Here is a 19,898-nt window from a genome sequence, read left to right on the forward strand (position 1 = left end):
CGTTTTCTCCCGCGGTGGTGAATTTGGACATGGAGCCTGCACGTTATCATTCGCCTCATCCCATTTGTCTGTAGGTCTGTCGGGAGTATCAAAGGGGCAACTGCTCTCGGGGGGAGAACGACTGTCGCTTCGCTCACCCCGCAGACAGCACTATGATCGACACCAACGACAACACCGTCACTGTATGCATGGACTACATCAAGGGTCGGTGCTCCCGAGAAAAGTGCAAGTACTTCCACCCGCCGGCTCACCTGCAGGCCAAAATAAAGGCTGCCCAGCACCAGGTGAACCAGGCCACAGCCGCCGCAGCCATGGTGAGCAGTCTGCAGAAGCACACTCATTTACCACCCACACAACTGGCTTTATATTTACGTTAGGGTTAGCGACTGTAGAGCAGATGTGTTCTGTGTTTCGTACTCAACTTGCGTAACCTTCCTGGTTGGTATAATGTAGCGTTCTCAGTTCTGCTTTTGCCAGGCCAACCTTAAAGGTCTGCATGTTCATGTAGGTGAAACCTGCTCATATCTGGATGATAAGAAGAAGGATCGGACAATAGTGCATTAGTAGCTTCGTTATTCCCATGCTAAGCCTTTTTTTGATTGTTGTTCCTTTTTCTATCATCGCAGAACACGAGTAGAGAGTCCAGTTCCTCTCTGTCTCTGTCTCTGATGGCCTGGCCTTAATTGTGACTCCATTGTTTCTGTGCTTCCTTACCTATAACTTCTCTTCCTCTTGACATTATTATAAAGGATTCATTGTGCTTTCAGTCCTGTCTTACAGTAACAGCACGGGTGAATAATAGTGCTGATCAAAGTGTTTTCTACATGCTTTTATTGACGTAGCGAAACAGAAAGCTCGGGGTGAAGCGTTGCAATGTGAACCTGACTGATGTGCACAGTGAAATGGAAACCTGTGAATATGTGCTTCCATATGATTTCCTGTTCAGTCACTGAGAATCGCTTACAGTAATGGTTGAATAATTTTTCTCCTCGCTATATTCATCCATCTCTGTGTGACAATGACTAATGTAGATGAGTAGCTGTCATCGATTCCTGATGATCATTTAACTGTCGAGCAGTAGAGCTAGTGTCCACACTGTGCATGCCTTAGTCCTGTTATCCCCTTGTATATTTGCATTCCAATGATTTGTTTTTTTATTTGTTTTTGTTTTTCTCACCTATACCCAAACTGCACTGCTGCCCCCATGATGCACCTCTGCTTGCTGGTTTATGTTAATGCGCTTGAACCCCATTGGCCCATTGCCATCATGTGCTCGCTGCCTGCTAATTAAGACTCAGTCGGCTGTCAAATCACTGAAGCGACCCCTCGACGCAACCTTTGACCTGGTACTATGACCTTTCACCTTTTAGCTTGGCATGTGGCTTTGTTGTAGCGCAGTGTTTTAACCAATGATACCTAGCTATTTCTGTTGTTGTTGTCTCAGTGCAATGTCTGTCTTTTCCTCTTGTTGATCTGTCATGATTGGCTGTGATAAAGTGATTGTGGCTTTCCGGGGTTACAAAAAAAACCCAACGGTCGCATCCAAAACAGCTTTTCTTCTTGTACAGATCACCTCAAGCACCAAGTCTAAATGCGTCATTTTTCTCGGAGCCACAATCAGTTCATCACCCGTAGCTTTTCTAACAACAGTCAGTGAGGGCTAAGGAAGTAGAATTTCTATAAACGGTGGCATGGCTTCAGTGTAACGTCTTAAGTCAGTGTTCAGTGTTGTGGAGCAGCTCAATCAAATGTGTGCATGTCTGTGTCGCTAGTGCATGTCAGATGGATAAGGGTGGGGGTGGTGATGGTGGTGGTGGTGAGCGGGCTAAGAGGGAAAGCCTTTAAAACCATACAGGAGTGATCCCACCGTAACAGATTATTACAGTTCAAATGATAGTTCACTCCATCACCAAATGTTGTCACGGATATTCAGACCTCAAGAATGGCCTCAAGCCAAGATGAAGCCCGCACGCGAGAGCACTCATGGTTTTTAAACAGCAGGGATCCGCTTTCTGAGTTACGTCCCTTGGCCTAAGACCATTTTTGACGTTTTTGTCTGCGAGTGAACCATCACTTAAACATGCTTACACAGTTTATCATGGAGCTAGCAGTGCAGCCTCCCTTTTCTCTGTGCTTCTTACCTGTTACACCACTTGTTAGTAGCCTTATTGTTTTAATAGTTAATGCTTGCTTATGTTGCACTTAGTCAGCCTTAAGACTGCAGAGTTAACAATCCAATGTAATGAACATATGAATGCTTGTTAGCTAGTAGCTCCAGTAGGCACCATGCTCCTGCTTGTGTAGTACTTGTGTCAGACTGCTGCTTGCTTGCTACTGATGATATAATGATATTGTTATTGTTGTACACACAAGGATGTTGTGACAGTGCTCCTCGGATGTCCTCTAACGTATGTACCTTCTTTTGTTTTCTTTCCTGTTTTTGCCTCTTTCAACACACCCTCTCTCTCTCTTTCTCTCTCTCTGTCTTACTTTTTCCTCTTTTTTTTTTTTTTTTAACCTCTGTCTCTCTCTGGCTTTTTTATTTTCCTTTTCACTGACCTCCCTCCTTCTGGATGGGCAGGGCATCGCCCCTAGTGTCATGGCTCCCCTGCCAAAGCGGGCAGCCCTGGAGAAGGCCAACGGGGCCTCTGCCGTGTTTAACACCGGCATGCTCCAGTACCAACAGGCCCTGGCCAGCATGCAGTTTCAGCAGCAGGCTGCTTTCCTCCCATCAGGTATGGCTCCCAAAGCGACCACAACAAGTGCTCTTACCAACTGAGTGGATGCCTGGATCAGTCTAACCTGGCTCCTGCTTGGCTGGGGTCGGACAGAGTGGTAGATTGCAGTACAGAGCAGATTTTGTTTTTCTTTTATAAAGAGGGATTTAAAAAAAAAAAAAATAGGCAAGTGATAACTCTAGATTTTAATCTAGGCTTGCAGGGATTGCATGTGTGTATTTCAGTGTTAAAAGAGAGCTTTGAAAAAATGTGCTTTATGCTTTGTCCGGCTTTGCATGGCCAGTAGGTATTAAAATGGGTTACTATTTCAATCTGTCAACTAATTGCCTTAATATAATTCTTTATAGCTACCTTCACCCCATATTAAATGCAGGCCCAGGATGATAGGTATGAATACTAGTAATCCAAATAATTTGTATTAGTTTAGTTTTTTTTTTTTAGTAGGTTGTTAGACTTTTCACGGTGTGATCACTCATATTTCGAAGAGGGGCTTCGGCTTGGGCTGGGATGAATGGGGCTGGGTAATGGTATCTGGTAACAAACACCAGTTTGAAGAGTCTGGCTTCTGCACACATCTGCTGTTCCTCTCACTTCTTTTTAGAGTATGTACGTAATGTTTAATGCTCTGTAGTTACACTCATAGCCCTGCTCTCACTCTGTCATTCGCACCAAAGATGAAACTGTAGATTCACTTAATTAACTGGTTTTCTGATGATGAGTTTACCTCTTCGCCTTTTCCAATCACTGATGTCTGTGTCCAAGAGATATTAACCTTTTTTTCCCCCACGTTATCTCTCCCTTCGCTCTAATGAACCTTGTGATGGGCTGTTTTGATTTCTCTTCCCTATCCAATCCACTTCCTGTTGCACTGCATGATGGACAGGCTCAATATTGTGCATGACACCTGCAGCCAGCGTTGGTAGGTCCCGGCTTTCCTTCTTTAGTTGTTGTTTGTTTGAGTCGCAGTTTTAGTGAAATGTACTTTGTTGTGTTCATAGACAATTTGTAAGCATTTTTGTTTGGTGACCTGAGAGTCAGTCCTTTGGTTCCGTGATTTGAGGCAAAAGCAAATAATGTTTTATATAAATGTTGTTTATTTCATGTATAAAAACATCCTCATGGTTTAACTGAGCTTCGTTATTTTGACCTCTCTGCCGTATATATTGCTCGACCACACTTGTCCTCATGCTCGTTCTAAACTTGGCTTTTGGCTAGTTTAACCTGACACCTGTAGAAACCCTTTGAAAACATTAAACAAAACTGAGGGGGGTTTGTTAGAGTGGTGACCTTTGTCTCCCTCTGCCACATTCTAGTTTTTGTTTTTCTTTACTGGAAGAGTACAGCAGCAGTTTACTATTATTACATGCAAATATGGAAGTAAGTTGCTGCTGCCAGACTGCGATCTCAGACTGTTTGATCCTTATCAGTGCTGGCAGAGGGAAGAAAGGGAACCAGTTAAATCGAACCCTTCTCTGACCTCCTCTCTCTCTCCTTCTCCTTCCCTCATTTGCCTGGTGTGTATGTGGCTACACTGCTCCTCCTGTATATTTTTTGCTTACATGATTTTCCCTCCAAAAAAGTTCCCATGATGCACGGTGGTACTCCAGCCACTGTGTCTGCAGCCACCACATCTGCCACAAGCGTTCCCTTCGCAACTGCCTCCACCAATCAGGTTTGCACCTCTACCTCCTCAGTCTCTCCCTCTCTCCCTCTCTCCCTCTCTATCTATCTATCTATCTATCTATCTATCTATCTATCTATCTATCTATCTATCTATCTATCTATCTATCTATCTATCTATCTATCTATCTATCTATCTATCTATCTATCTATCTATCTATCTATCTATCTATCTATCTCAGTGCACATGGATAATCTGGGAATGCTTGTGTGTTAATGCAAGGGGTAAACAGCAGGACTCCCTCTTGTTGGCCTACACTACAGTCCAACATAAAGTTTTGTGAACACAAGCAGTGCTATAAACTAGTAGTACTTGTCCATTTTAACTATAACTCTTTTTCTTAGATTATATACCTGTGTTTAAAAAGAGCAAACAACAACAACAACAACAACAAAAACATGCTGTATTGTATTTTAATGTGTGTCCTCATTGTAACCTCGATTTTTGTCCTTTCCCATTTTGAGGACTCTTCCTTATCAAAGTTGGCTTCCAACGAATACATGCAATTGGTATGTATGAGGCAGTGTTTTTTCCCCACATTTTTAGAGCCATTTGCACAGCTTGTGCAATAGTTGCTATCTGTGCCCTTTGGTGCTTTGCTTTTTTTTTTTCCTCTCTTTTTTTTCTGCTGCTTCTTCCAGCACGTAAAGCAAAGCTTTACCATATTCTTTGTGTTAAAAAGCTGGACATACTCATTATTAATGTCAGGAAAAAAAGTTATAAAATCAGTCTGTAAGATGACTTGCTGCGTGTTTAAGTTCAGTTCTGTTGGAGGCGTTTTTTTGTAAGCAGCAAGCTGCATTGCATAATCATAGGTTTCCATTAAACAAGATTGATGAACAGTCGAGATGAACCATTATGCAGCTGTTCTTCATCCTGGACTAGTTTTATGCATTTTACCGAGGCGTGCAGGTCAACAACATGGAGGACTTAGATTTGCATGGGGGAAGCCACCTTACTGACAGTTTCCCATCCACCTCCCCCGCCCCAAACTCCCACCTCGTGTCTCCCTTCCTTTTACTCCTCCTCTCTCCCTGCTATCCAGAAGTGTCTGCATCAGTTGTGCCACAACTGTAGCCAAATTGCTTTTTTTTCCCCAGCTTGTCATATTTGTCTTTGTTTTTTCCAGCAATAACTTCATCTTAATGCGAGGAGATGATGTTAAAATATGTTGATCTGTACTTATTTGCGCCGGCCAGCCTCAGCTTTGTCCGTTTTCGCGTCAGCATCCTTCATTTGATCTCTTGTCTGTTGTTCTATCCCCAGATTCCAATAATATCTGCAGATCATCTGAGTAGTCACAAGTACTTGACTCAGATGTAGTTCCTCTCAAGAACAGTGAGTTCCTATTTCAACCCTCACATTTTCTCTATTCATCACAAGTTGTTTGGTTTTTTTTCTCCATTTGTGTGACTCATATTATCTGCTTCAAGTTTCCCTTGAATTTGTATGCACACAGAGCTTCTAACCACACTTTACCATCAGTTTGATTTAAGCTAAATCCACCGTCTCTTGCAGATCAAATGAATGTGTGCTGGCACCGTCCAAGCCAAAAAAAAAGAGTTCAGCCTTTATGTACATAACCTTCAGAATGTCAAGCAGTGGGACAAGGAGGGTCTGCCACGTCTCATCACACGTGAAAACATCAAGGGTACAACACATGATCTGTGCCATCTTCCCACATATCAATGTCAAGAAGAATTTGCTGTCAAATTCAACATCCAGCTGAGAGAAGAGCATATCTTGTTGCCAGGGTCGGCGTGTCTCTCTCCCCCCCTCTGCGGGGGAAACGTTCACATGATACCTCTGTGTCGGATTGAATCATAGCACTCAGTTTCTTCTAGTTATTATTATTATTACCGCATGCACAGAAGGTCAAGAGCGTTGTTACATGAGACGACATCAAGTGCTGGTACAATAGTAGACCAAGATTTCCTTTCCTTTTTTATTTGTTCTGCTTTATTATTATTATTATTTTTCATTTTTTTTAATTGATAGCCATATTTCAGCGTTTACAAGAGTAATGCAAACATGCACCTTGAATTTGAATTGAAATCTGAAAGGCACAATGATTTTAACAGGATTTTATTCGCCAAATGAATTAGGCATGTACAGTATTGTGTTTTTACAGCTACTAGTGAAACTAGATGTTGACATGAGGGTCTTGGACATATGAATGTTCTGGGTAAACCAACATACCTGTGTACCTTGAAAGCACAGCCAGGCTAGCTTTTCTCACCTCGTTATGTGCTATAAAGGCCATACAGCTAAAACCAGAGTGTTATCTCAGCAGTGTTATTTGTTTACCGAAGGTAAAAGTTTTGTATGGCTCTTTTTTTTTCCTTTTTTTGTATTGTTTTGTTTTTAAAAATCTCCATTGTGAGTGTTTTTTAACTTTTTCTTTTCTCAAATTAATCAGTTTTAGAAGTGGGTTTCTTGCCAAATCAATTTGTTTGGTATTTGATGTTTTTTTTTGTTCCTTTTTGTTTGTTTAGAATCAGTAATGGAGGGTTTTTCTAAAGTTTGTCATAACTCTTTTTCATAGACTAGTGTTGTTTTTCCTTCTTGGAATTAAGTCGCTGGACAAGTCCATTGACTCTAAAGCCTGGCAAAGTAGAGGGTGTAGCTTCAATTGACATTGCGTTACCATGTTTCCCCCTCTTGTAAAGAGGAGCAGCTCTTAAACTGTGTCTCCCAAGAAGCACTGTTGAGCCATGTGTGGATGCGAACTTTAAACAACAAGCCCAAAGGTCTAGTAGGTCACATGTGCACTTGAACGATTATTTGTCCAGTCGCCATATTTTAATTTCACATCCCATCCCAAGTGAACTTTCATTTTTGATTTTCTGAGGAAGTACAACACGTTCAAACGTTTGCCTTGTATCTCATGCAAAAACACAAAGGTTTTCATCCACGCATAGATCTGACTATGGAAACCAAAGCACAGTTTGTTTTTTTTCTCTCAAACTTATCCACTGTGGGTGAATACAGAGACATCTCTGCAGAGGCTGAAACAATTAAGGAAAAAGGTTTATCATCTTTCATTCATGTGTCTTGATTTATGTTTTTCACAGCAGCGTGTCTTTACCGATTGTAATGTACCTAACAAAGCCTTAGATTACAGTTAATGGGTCCTCGCCCAATCAAATGTACTCTCAATCACCGTGCAGGTAAAGAACACCAATGATGTTTTATAGTTCTCTCACATGCCGCTTATGATCTTTTTTTTCTCTCTCTCGCTCTGTAACAATAACAATTACTCTCTTAAATTTCATTGAACTTATGTGTTATGTACTACTTAAGAATTTGAATCTATTTGATGTATGTAGTTTTAGATTATTTTTCTTTTTTTGTTGTTGTTTTGTTTTTGCCTTACTATATATTACTTGACAACATTGATATAGCCGTTGTAGATGTTGAGGTAGAATGACATTCATAACTTTTTTTCAAACCATATAAATGATAATGTGTTAGTTTTAAATATTCACTTCATTCATATAGCTGGATGTCTTTTTCAGTTGTGTTACATTGTCAGTTAATTTTTTGTTGTTGTTGTTGATGAGAAGACTTTTTGATACGAGGAACGAGATCAATTGATTTGCTGCACGGCAGCGGTCTCTGAGTTTAACAAGAAAAAAACAACAAAAAAATCAAACACAAACACACACACACACAAAAACTATTTTAACCAACTTAAATTTTTCCTTGTAACATGTCGAGATCATGTTTGAAAATACTATATTGTACTGAAATTCAGACTGTCCATGTTTTAGAGTAAAAATTATTTTCTACTGTATCCATTTCAAAGAGATATGTAATTTTGTTTTTGTTTGAATATTTCTTAAGTTTGCCCTGAATGTCAGGCCAAAACGAGCATTGAGATTTGACGGGTGTTCGGATGTTCGATAGATAGCGAGATTAGGAGCGAGGAAGCAGAGGCGTCTGTTTTCCCGAGGAATCAGAAATGCTGCAGATTATGAGTTCGAACCTAAGGGACGAAGGTTGTCTTTTTGCACTTCTGTATATAGTCAAATGAACAGAGAAAAAAATGTGTATCATATTGAGATATTATTTTGAATAAAAAAAGATCTATAATTATAAGGAATTTTGTTAGATTAATTTAAATTCTTAAATTAGAAGACCAGCTAAAAGAAAAAAAATGCTTGCAAAGAAGGGCACTAGTTTCTTGGCCAATGCATTCAGAGAAAGCTATGCGCTTTTTGTCTTATTTTATAAGTGGCTAGTATTGCCAGGGAATGTTGTAGGGGAGTAGATATCCCCATATCATGCTAACTCCACCCCTCTTGTAGGATGACATATCCAGTAACATTCATATACCATGTGTTGGACTTGGTCACGCAGTATTGCTGCTCCCATGGTACAGCTGATACATGAACCTGTCAAAAATGTGTATTCTATTATAGTTTGATTTGACTGCATGTAAAAGTACAAACACGTAAACAAAAGATAGATATGTAAGGTAATAAGATAACACCTTCAGACTACAGAATACACAACATTTGTTCTTTGTTTTTCAAATTATCCATGCAGTAGATAACATCCACAGTGGGAAGAAGTGATACTTTAGAACAAGTCATCTTACTCTTGTGTGATTAAAATAAAATATTGTCCAAGCAAACTTGTTATTTAAAGAATGAGAAAACATTAGCACTCATCCACCCCCCGGATACATTCTCATAGCCGTATAATTACAGTCCACGCTGACTCACGGGGCAGTTGTTCCTGCTCTTATAGCTGTGCACTCAGCAGGTGAAGGCTCATCACACCAAATGCTTATTTGGCAAATTTAGTCTTTAAAAAAATGAATGTAACAGTCGCCAGACAACATCAGATGTGTTTCTGACTCGAGGCTGCTTTGTATAGTTGCTACAGAACCAAAGCACCATTTTCTCCAAACCACACGTTCAGTCTTCAGGCTGCAACCGAGGTCTCGCTTCCCTGCTGGGCGCACATGTACGCTTTGACTGCTTTTTACTTGTAAGTGCACCCACCCAGTTATGTATTTGCTAACAGTTGCCACACAATAATGTACTATTCTGTCTTCATATTTGTTTATGCACATTTTATTGTTAATTGACTCTTGCTGTATGGATGAAAAAAAAAATCTGAATAAAACAATATTTGATTTGCTCACGCAACCCTCTGTGTGGTTCTCTGCATCGATGTGAGCGAATGCCACAAAGGTGGAAATTTCAAGTGATGCAAAATCAAATCAACTCATCATCTGATTTCACTTTTAGCAGGGATTTCTTAGGTGAAGAGGACAGCTTATAGTCATTACAGCTGTCTTCTTCTCAAGGGTTCAGGCAATCAAGATAACAATTCTGGAGCAGCTCCGTGGAGAGCAATATATGACATGTTGAAGGTTGCATTAATTATGCTCAAGGCGATTTTCATGAGATCGCGTGTATTATCTGGGTCAGAAATGATAGTGGTGCTTTTGAATGACACCTATATAATCTCACATAAAGACCTGTGCTTCCTAGTGCATGTAGTTCCCGAGCACCTAACAGGAAGATGTTTGCACACTTTATAATTTAAATCTCACCATAGTTAGCCCTGCTGTGTTCCACATGTCAGATACCTTGCAGCTAACACAGAGCTGGTGCACAGCTTTCCTGCTTCCTCTTGACTTTCAAGAAGTAGCCTGTATTTGGACAGGTTTAAAAGCAAATGGGGGAAGTTGGATGTGGATAGGTTCCATGAGCTCCATCTATCTATCAATGGTGGACTTGTAGTAGCCCCTCAGCCACTGATGCGGTCAGAGGTTCCAACTCTGGGCTCACAGACACCTTATTGGTGCATAAGAGTTATCAGTTTTTTGGTTTCTGTGCAAATTATCCAGGAAACCCCACTAAGACCTGCACTACTGTAGCCAGCATGTAAGTCAGTATTCCCTGAATTTGTCCAAGGGTCTAACTTGTGGTCATTGTTTACTCAGAAGCAGACAGCAGGAGGAATTGGTATCAACAGGAGCCCAAAACAGTTTCACATTACATAAGTTACCCAACAGAGAGCGAGATGGGTGTTTTATGTAACTGTGGACAGTCTAAGGGTTTCTATCTGAACATATGTGTCTTATTTATGTTGATTTAGGCTTTAAAAACAGTGTTGTGTGATTTGTACTTCCTGTGACCCAGGGGCGATTCTAGGATCAGAGCTTTGGGGGTGCTGAGCACTGCCCAGCCAGGCAAGATAAACTTTACTCGTCACGATGAGACTTCTTCCCTGTCTCTGTCAGTCCCTGCATCCTTAAATGTCTCCAGTTGTCCTGAGTTCTCTCTGACTGTCTCCTTGGTGCATTTAAACCCCTGTTCCTCCCTGTCCTCGTCCTCCGTTGTCTTCGTTTCCGTTATCAGTCATCATAATTTTACCATCTCTGTGCAAGTCTGCAAATTTCTTTATTAAATCATAAGATTCTTAAATTCATCAAGTCTCTCTGTGCCTGGGTCCTCGTCACAAAACATGACATCACTGTTTTGTACATTTTAACACAATTGAATCCCCACATTTGTAAAAGAAAAGCAAAACACTTTTTAAAAGTCTGTAACAAAACCATCAAATCTGATCAAGGTTATTTAAATGCTGCAAATGAAGAATGGATTGCAATTTTTAAAAAAATACATATCCTAACCTTAATTACTGGGGGAAAATTATGCTCATAGTAAATGAGAAGTAAACTGAGTGCATTTTTTGGACAGAGGTTCACTTTTAATGTGTATGTATAATACAATACAGATATATAAAAATACACTCCAAAAATAGAGTCCTTGAAATGTACAAATGTACAAAATATTGATAAAAAAAATTATAATAATGGAGGCAACTTTTCCTATGGTACAATGTATACAATGTATGAAAAGATCTTTACTGCAGATACTACTATGGTTCTGCAGATTTATTTTCTTTTATTTTAACCTATGTGGCCTCACCTTGAGGTTGGCAAATCTGTCTATCACTTTTGGTGGTCAAGTCTCTCAAGCAGTTTAACAGTTTCTGTTGTGCCTGTCACTGTTCCCTCTCTGTTTCCTTACCTGGTTCTTCCTGACCTTGTACTTTCTCCTCATGTTTCCCTCTTTCCTCTCTCCCTCTTTGGACTCACAATCATACACAAATAGATTATATTCAATTAGATAAAAAAAATTACATTAATATGAAAAAAAATATTATTAAGATCACTAATAAAAAAGTCCTATCTCCGTGTACTTTCAACCAAAAGGCAAATAACCAAACCACATGAACATCTAATAAAATATCTAAATATTGAAACACTGATCCAACATTATTCTTGATTGACGGATCATTTGTTCTTACACGTTTACCTGAATGTGGCTCCTGGGTTTAATATAGGCACATATGACAAAATAAGCAGCTTCTCTCATTCTATTTCAAACAGGACAGTGGCAACAACAGTAGGCTAAAACAATTTTAAGTTTTAGATTTTAAATAGGCTGTATAAATTTCAATGGGAGCAACAGGGCGGTCAGAGCAGGACGGATTGTAGGGTAGCAAATATCGTGGGGAAAACACATGGGGTGGCTGTAGCTCAGGTGGCAGAGCAGGTCAGCCACTAATCAGAAGGTGGTTCGATCCCAGGCTGCCTCCTGGCTGCATGCCAAATATCCTTGGGCAAGATACTAACTCCATGTCTGCCTACTGGTGGTGGTCAGAGGGCCCGGTGGCGCCAGTGTCCGGCAGCCTCGCCTCTGTCAGTGCGCCCCAGGGCAGCTGTGGCTACAATGTAGCTTGCCATTGCCAGTGTGTGAATGTGTGGGTGAATGACTGAATGTAGTGTAAAGCGCTTTGGGGTCCTTAGGGACTAGTAAAGCGCTATACAAATGCAGGCCATTTTTTTTTACCATGTTTAGGTTACCTGGGTGTAATGTTTTTCAGCTAAAAAGAAACATGGTGTGACTCCTACCTAACTATATAAAGAGTAACTGAAGGTTAAATGCAGCTAATATGTCCTGTTTTAAGCCAGGCACTTAAACCTCCGCTCTGCTATGTCTCAGCCAACATCCTCTGGCAGCGCTAGAGCCAGAGCAGGGGAGAGCCGAGCTGGAACAAACCATTTTGGGAGAGGGGGGGGGGGGGATATCTATACTTTTGTTGTTAAAATGTTACGTCTCAACCAAGTACTGTCTGCTTTTTATATTTTTAGTAGTGTGTCACACAAACAGCAAATATTGTCAGAAAGGTAAGAAATCTTTGGGGGTGCTTTGATTCATTTTGGGAGTGCTGAAACACCCCCCCAAAATGGGCTAAAATCGCCCCTGCTATGACCGTACATCCTCATGATGGTTTGATCTTTTCAGGTTATAGCAGCTGATGAGGAACAACAAATGACATAATTCACCTGCATTTGCATTTATTTAAACAGAACTGGAAGAAAATGTGGGAATTTTGAAGTGCACAGAAGAGCCACACAGCTCTGCAGTGTATCACAGAATGGGCGGGGACACAGAAACACTGACTTTTCAGCATAACTGTGATTAGCAGCACATTAGCAGCCCCATGCATATGCACATTGACATTTTATTTTAGTCGTTTTTATTTTATTTTGTGTGATTACGGTGCCAGCGTTCCCTATAAACTATGCAAAGTGGTTACAACTCTTGCATTGTGCATACTGCTTGTTGGTGTATAATTACACCCTTTGCAATACCTACACTTAACACACAAAGCATACAATGCAAACACCCTGGGCCAGCACTGAGTGATGTGACTCCGTCACTTCCCTGCTGCCCTGTTATGTTTCAGGTTTTGTGCTTTGCAAGCTACTGGATTTCCTTTGTGATCAGTTAACTATGTATCTATGCCCATGTGGCGCACATGGTGCACACTGACATATGCGCACCGATTACCGACTAACTGGATAATCCCATTACCAGACACATAATTACAGAGTCTACAGCTGCGAGCAGTGACCGTGAATATGAATATGAGGGCAGAGGTCACGCCGATCGGGCCACAGACGTGCATACGACTGCAGTATCGTTCTGTCTGGTCATCTGATTGCTGTGACTGAAGGGTGTCGGCTCCTTTAAGAAAACGGAACTGAAGCCTCGGCTTTTGACGCTGCTCAGGATGTGGGCAGGAAACGCCATGCAAGAGCAGTGAAGCGATCACGCTTCACGGCCGCCGTTGCACAATACAGCGCTATCAAAAATGTGTCTTAATTGAGCCCGCTGATGCCCAGGAGCGGCCATTCTCCCCGGATCCGTGCTCCGCGGCCCTTACAGCGCACGAGAGGGCGATTTGCCGGCGTGGGATTTGAATCCTATCCAAGCCAGAGGGCACTCTTCTCAGCCTGCTCGGCTTGAAAACATCGGGGCTGGCCAGCGGGTGGCAGAGAGAGGAGGCTTCGTCGCGGAAAAGGAGGTGTCTGCCTTTTCTTTTTTAAGAATATATATACATATACCTCTCCGCGGCCATGAGGGAGTACAAAGTGGTTGTTTTGGGGTCGGGCGGAGTCGGCAAATCCGCGCTCACGGTCCAGTTCGTGACGGGCTCCTTCATCGAAAAGTACGACCCCACCATAGAGGATTTCTACAGGAAGGAGATCGAGGTGGACTCGTCCCCGTCTGTGCTGGAGATCCTGGACACGGCGGGGACCGAGCAGTTCGCCTCCATGCGAGACCTGTACATCAAGAACGGCCAGGGCTTTATTCTGGTCTACAGCCTGGTGAACCAGCAGAGCTTTCAGGACATCAAGCCCATGAGAGACCAGATCATCCGAGTAAAGAGGTACGAGAGGGTACCCATGATCCTGGTGGGAAACAAGGTGGACCTGGAGGGGGAGAGAGAGGTGTCTTCCGGGGAGGGCAAGGCTCTGGCCCAAGAGTGGAACTGCCCGTTTATGGAAACTTCAGCCAAAAATAAAGGATCAGTCGACGAACTGTTTGCAGAGATAGTCAGACAGATGAACTATACAAATGTCCCCAGCGGTGGAGGCAAGTGCTGTTCATGTGTCGTGCTCTAAAAGACAAACAAACAAACAAACAAACAAACAGAAACTGTGCATCCGGGCTGTTTGAGCTTTCAAAGTTGTCCTGCAGGCTTTCTTTTTTGTTTTGTTTTTGCAAAAGTATTCTCTCTCCTCACACTGTTGTCTTATTGTTGCACACAAACACACACAGACACACACACAAAATCCACGACAACAATCAAATATGTATCATATTCTGGAAAAGTGTTTACATGAAAAAGTACTTGAATGTTTGGGGATTTTTTTATAGCTTTGTATATGACACTTCTCTGGAAATGTGCCTCAGTGGGGATGTCTTATTGTGAAACCTAAGAGACACGTGATTTCTGGTTATTTTTGTGTTTTTTCTTCTTTTCAGTTGTACTGTTTATATCTTCTGGGCTAGGGTCTTCTGTCTTGGAGACTGGTTGTTCTTGTGTTTTGGGGCTACTACACCAAATCCCTAGGCTTAAATGGGATTGTTTACCTTTAGGGTCTTTTGGTCTTTTGGAAGGCCTGAAAGTGTAAAAAAAAAAAAAAAAAAATACAAATCTGATTAAATTATCAGTCACCGCTCAAGCCTTGGACAGGTTGCTCGAATCAATGTCCCGTTATCTCTCCAGACAGTAAAGCGTGATCCCAGAGGCACAGACCCACCCGCTAATACTGAAGCCGTGGACTGTGGTGGAGTTCTTTTGCCAGCAATTTTTTATTTGTTTTCTCCCCGCCCCCCCCCCTTGTCTCTGGTTTGGTGAAAATGGATTTATCGTGGAACTTGCACTTAGCTGACGGTGTCCCTCCCCAGTGTGCACAAACAAGGACCTTAGTGCATTGCTGTCGCTGCATGGGGGACGCCGTGACCCCGTGTCAAGTGCCTTCCTAAGAAATCTGTGACTGTGCCAACTCATGAGCCCTACTTCCTCTGCAGTGAGTCATGATGGCAATCAGAACTTTTCTAGCAGTTTTCAATTTACAGTCTAGTTTCACTTGTGCTGAGAATGGGAGGCGCTTCTTCCTACTTGACTGTAAGGAAGCTTCGCTTGTCCTCGACCTGCTGTCCAAAGGGTCAGATTCAGGCCGTTTCTTGAGGTACTACTCCAAGAAGAACAACAGAATAACTTTACCTACTGCAATTCTGGTTCAGTGAATGGAAGCCATGTCTGTATGTATTATCTAGCTGTTTTGTTTAGTTTTTTTCCCTTTCTAAAATGTGACATTCTTTGACTTACCATAATTGTATTTCTCTCTTTGGACAAATCTGCCAATCCAGCTGTCAGTTTGGAAGACTTGTAATACAAAACAGATTTTACGTAACGCTGTGTGCTGTGCCCGTCTGTGCTGAGGATATGTATATGCGTTATACTTTCGGGGTGTTTTCAATTTGACTCTCACTGTAAACAACTTTAGGGCTGAAACAGGTAGTTGATTAATCCATAAGCAACCGACTGATAATCACAAATCACTGATAACATATGAACTGTGTAGTGGTGCACGGAAATGGGTATAGGATGAGCTGTAAAATAAGAACATGATGCTATGATTTGCTAATCATTTAAAAAAAAAAGTAAATTAAAAGTAAAGCAAAGACAAGTGAAACAGAATTTGAATTTTATGTGGATAAAGCAATAATTTTCCACTTGGAATTTGATGCCAGCTGGTTACAAAAAAGTTGTGACTGTGTTGCATCACCTCTTTCTTTTCTTTTTCTTTTTTAACACTTTTAAGTGTTTGGCAACCAGAGAAGACAAAATGTTTCATCGTGCTTGCTTGATATGAGAATTAAGCAGTTAAGTGCCAACTTTGTCATATATTATTTTATATGCTGCCAGATGTTTTGTCTGGACTAAAGGAAGGCCAGGTTTGGCATCCATACTCCTACCACAATCACTGGTGATGGATTTCAGAACATGTTTCTGAGCTCACGCGGTCGCTTCTGCTGCAGAATGTTCTGTATTAAAATGCAGTGCCTCCTGCGGGCCTGAAAATAACAGCCATTCAATAATTGTTTCCAACACTGACGCACGTGCAGACGTTTCTTTTTTTTCCAGATTCTCAGAGTCTTTTAGCAACGCACAGCTTTTCCAGTTTTTTGTTGTTTCTATCACTTAACTAACACACACACAAACAAACATACATACATACATATATATACGTATAATTACGTGCAACATTTTAGAACTTGTCTTTGTACTATTTGCACATATAACAGTGTTTAAATGATTTGCAAATGAGTGCATTGTGCTTTTATTTACATTTTACAGCAATTTAAAAAGGAACTCGCAGTGACCGTGGGATTCAGTGGGATGTGCAAAGGGGATATCTTTCAGTTTTGTTGCTTTGTGTTGGTCACACAAAGCAAGTGATTTAAGGATGTCAGTGAATCTGTCAAGCATATTTTTCAGTGCTTTTGGATTTTTATACATATCAATAAAATATTGATTTACAGTATAAACAATCATTAGCTGCACCTCTTAAGCTTTTCTACTATTATTTTCCATGTTAAACAACTGTAACCTTTCTTTGTATTTGTACAATGTGTGATTATGTATTTTATTAGGTACACTTTACAAGGATTAGGATGGGCCCTCTTTTACTTTCAGAACAGCTTTAATTCTCCATGGCAAAAAACTTCTCGAACCATTGCTCAGAGATGGTCCATGTTGACATGAGAGCATCACACAGTTGCTGCAGATTTGTCGGCTGCACATCAATATTGTGGATCTCTTGTTCTGGAAGACAGTGAGCACTTTTTGTGTCAGTATCCAACCTAAATCAACCATACATGCTCAAGACTGACATTTGGTAAGTCTTTCTCAGTCTGCCCAATGAGCTGTTGTAATAAGTGTCCAGAAACCACAAAGCTTCATGGTCTAATTAGGAAAACAAATTTGAGAATGTGACTGCAGTATTCAGGTTCTATTGAAAGAAAATGTTCCCTTTTGTAAAAATACTTACTGTTCGCTGTTGCTGCCTCTGTCATCAGAATCTGGGCCACTAAAGCATTTACTTATAATTCACAAAATGCAGTCCTGTAGTTCTTCTGAAGTTTACGAACAGTTCATGTTCATCTCAGTGATTATTTATAAATAAGTGGTTCATGTTTTTTTTTTAATAATGACTGTAAAAATGTTGCTTTAAAATGAGTTATGACTCAATTCAGCCAATCAGAACAGGAACACAAAAGAATGTGAACTTACTGTAAAAATGGCAACTAAGATCAATCTGATAATAATTTCATCAGGTTTTTCTATATTCACTTTTTTATATTAAAAGAACAACACAAAAATCAGTCCAAGGTGAGGAGTCAGACTGATTTAGTGTAATACCTTGCATCACTACTAAGTGATTTTCTTACACATATTTAACTCTCTTATTTCTTTCATATGTGTAAAATACTCCAGCTAAAGCCCCTCACGGCCTGTTAGAGGGACTTCATTAGTATATATTATATAAGTAAAAGCTTCATACTTCTATACATCTAATGGAAGCAGACATTTTACTCGCTTTTATTTATGTAAAAGCTGGAGTTTAACTCTTCAGCTGGAAATCACTGTATAAAATAAGTACTCAATGTTAAGTGAATCCAAGGGGTCACAGTCATCTTGGTTTGTAAGCACTTATAAAACAAGCAGCGAATGTACAGCTGTTGAAGAGTTTTCCTCAGAACAACTCCAATATTTTAAAGGCCCAACATGGTCATATTGTTCCACATGTTATGTAAATGTGCAAAATTAAAGACCAGTGTGTATGGATGGCAGATGGCTGCCCCTCCCTGAGCCTGGTTCTGCTGGAGGCTTCTTCCTGTTAAAAGGTAGTGTTTCCTTCCCAGCTTGCTCATAGGGGGTCATATTATTGTTGGGGTTTTCTTGTATTATTGCAGGGTCTTTAAGCTACAGTATAAAGAACCTTACAACTAAGTGCACCAATCCCAGTTATAACAATATTTATGGTTTATGGTTATGGTAAAACCTCAGATGATGAAGTAACGAGTTAACACGGGGCAGATTTTAGTGGCGTTACAATGGGAGAATCAGTCTGAGGTGTTTTCCCATCTTGCCATAATTCTCAGATTAGTTACACACCTGCAGGGATTTAGTCACATGACCTGGCAGGTTTATCAGTCTGGTGGACTATACAATCCACTATGCATAAATGCCTGAAACAGAAACTTGACAATGCTGCAAATACAGGTTGCCACAGTCAAATCACATTTGTTTTTGCTTATCTGACTGTGTATAAATTATATAAAGCTAAAATAACAAATACACTGTTCCAGCTGTTGAAGTACAACCCAGAGCTGGAGGTTTGCCTAAACCCTGACACCATTTCTTACTGCTGTTGCACAAGCACACTCTTCATCCTCAATTTCACAAGCTGCCTGGCAAAGTAAAATAAATGTAGTACATGCAAGCTCACTTTATCTCCTGCAAGTTCTACAGCTGAAGGTTATGAGCTGACACATATGTTGGGCTTTTTTTGGCATGTAGAATGACAGGAAGGGTGGATGAACTGTTGCTTCCTGTGCAGATTCACCTCAGATCTATGAAATGCTGAAAAAGGCAATCAGTTCCATTTTGTTATTTAGAAATAGTAGCTTATTGTCACACTCTGTTCCCCCCTAGGTGCACACAAAGCACACACAGGGCATGACCTCAGTTTTGTAATGTTCCAAGAAATATGTTTTACATCATTATCAAACCAAACCAAAATAGAGAAGTAAGCAGAGTAAAGGGCTGGGGCATGGGTGGAAACATTGCACTTGTGTGACTGGGGTGTCTGAATTGTGCAGTGCTTTCTGTGATTTGATATGAGAAGAAGTTGGTACGATCATATGACACCAATTTGCTGTTATCGTGGTTGGTTATCGGTAAGCTGTTTGGAAACACTCAGCTGGATCAATTAAACCACCTTCCAGCCACTGCAAACACTCCTTCCTGGAAACACTGCAAATACCTCACAGTATCTGAATGAAGGGCTATAATGTCTGTATTATTGTTAAACCACTGAATCACATAAACTTGAATCACTGTGACAAATGAGACACAGACACACACTTTCAGAGTGAGCCCAGTTAGTTTGCTTTCATGTCTTCTCCTGTTTTTCAATGGTATTCTGTTTAGTGTTTTTATGGATAGCTTACAGTGACAACAGTTCTCACATTTCAGCATAAAGATTAAAGAAAATACAATTTTATATCTTTATGTCCTGAACTTTAATTTAGATAATTTTTTTGCATGTTAGGATTGATTGTGAAGTATTCACAGCTCTTCACTTGTTCTACATTTTGTCATTTTACAGACTTATTCCAAAACTGATTAAATTCATTTTTCACATCAAAACTCTACACATAAACCCCCCAAAACAGGTTTGCTTTCATTTCTTGCAAGTTTATTAAAAGTATACATGTACATAACTATTCACACTCAAAATTGAGCTGAGGTGCATCCTGTTTCCAATGATCACTTGTGAGATGTGTCTACAACTTGACTGG

General features: G+C 40.6%; 2 protein-coding genes across 21 annotated transcripts in view; both read left to right on the top strand.

The window, feature by feature from the left end:
* Nucleotides 1-9,578, top strand: part of LOC146553686 (muscleblind-like protein 1) — a 45,796-nt gene extending 36,218 nt beyond the window's left edge. For 5 of the 20 annotated variants that reach the window (XM_085255634.1, XM_085255632.1, XM_085255631.1 and 2 more), the window contains exons 5-12: nt 75-314; nt 1,293-1,346; nt 2,582-2,735; nt 3,622-3,657; nt 4,319-4,410; nt 4,884-4,928; nt 5,686-5,757; nt 5,938-9,578. In XM_085255634.1, the coding sequence (XP_085111760.1) occupies nt 75-314; nt 1,293-1,346; nt 2,582-2,735; nt 3,622-3,657; nt 4,319-4,410; nt 4,884-4,928; nt 5,686-5,742 (678 nt within the window). In that variant the 3' untranslated portion in view covers nt 5,743-5,757; nt 5,938-9,578. Of the gene's footprint in view, nt 1-74; nt 315-1,292; nt 1,347-2,581; nt 2,736-3,621; nt 4,411-4,883; nt 4,929-5,685; nt 5,758-5,937 lie in introns of those variants that run through there. The other 15 variants (XM_085255639.1, XM_085255645.1, XM_085255637.1 and 12 more) reach the window with 10 other exon arrangements.
* Nucleotides 9,579-13,312: 3,734 nt separating this feature from the next.
* LOC146553687 (ras-related protein Rap-2b-like) lies at nt 13,313-16,862 on the top strand. Its single transcript, XM_085253957.1, has one exon. It carries the CDS (start codon nt 13,874-13,876, stop codon nt 14,420-14,422), a length of 549 nt encoding a protein of 182 aa, XP_085110083.1. The 5' UTR covers nt 13,313-13,873; the 3' UTR covers nt 14,423-16,862.
* The last annotated feature ends 3,036 nt before the right edge of the window (nt 16,863-19,898 follow it).

This window comes from Mchenga conophoros, linkage group LG18 (genome assembly GCF_057382185.1).
Source record: "Mchenga conophoros isolate Kocher_MC1m ecotype Shallow Benthic linkage group LG18, M_conophoros_male_GT1.1, whole genome shotgun sequence".
NCBI classification, from domain to species: domain Eukaryota; kingdom Metazoa; phylum Chordata; class Actinopteri; order Cichliformes; family Cichlidae; genus Mchenga; species Mchenga conophoros.

Excerpts from the sequence above, each read along its gene's own strand:
- LOC146553687 (XM_085253957.1), top strand. The coding sequence starts at position 13,874 with ATGAGGGAGTACAAAGTGGTTGTTTTGGGGTCGGGCGGAGTCGGCAAA.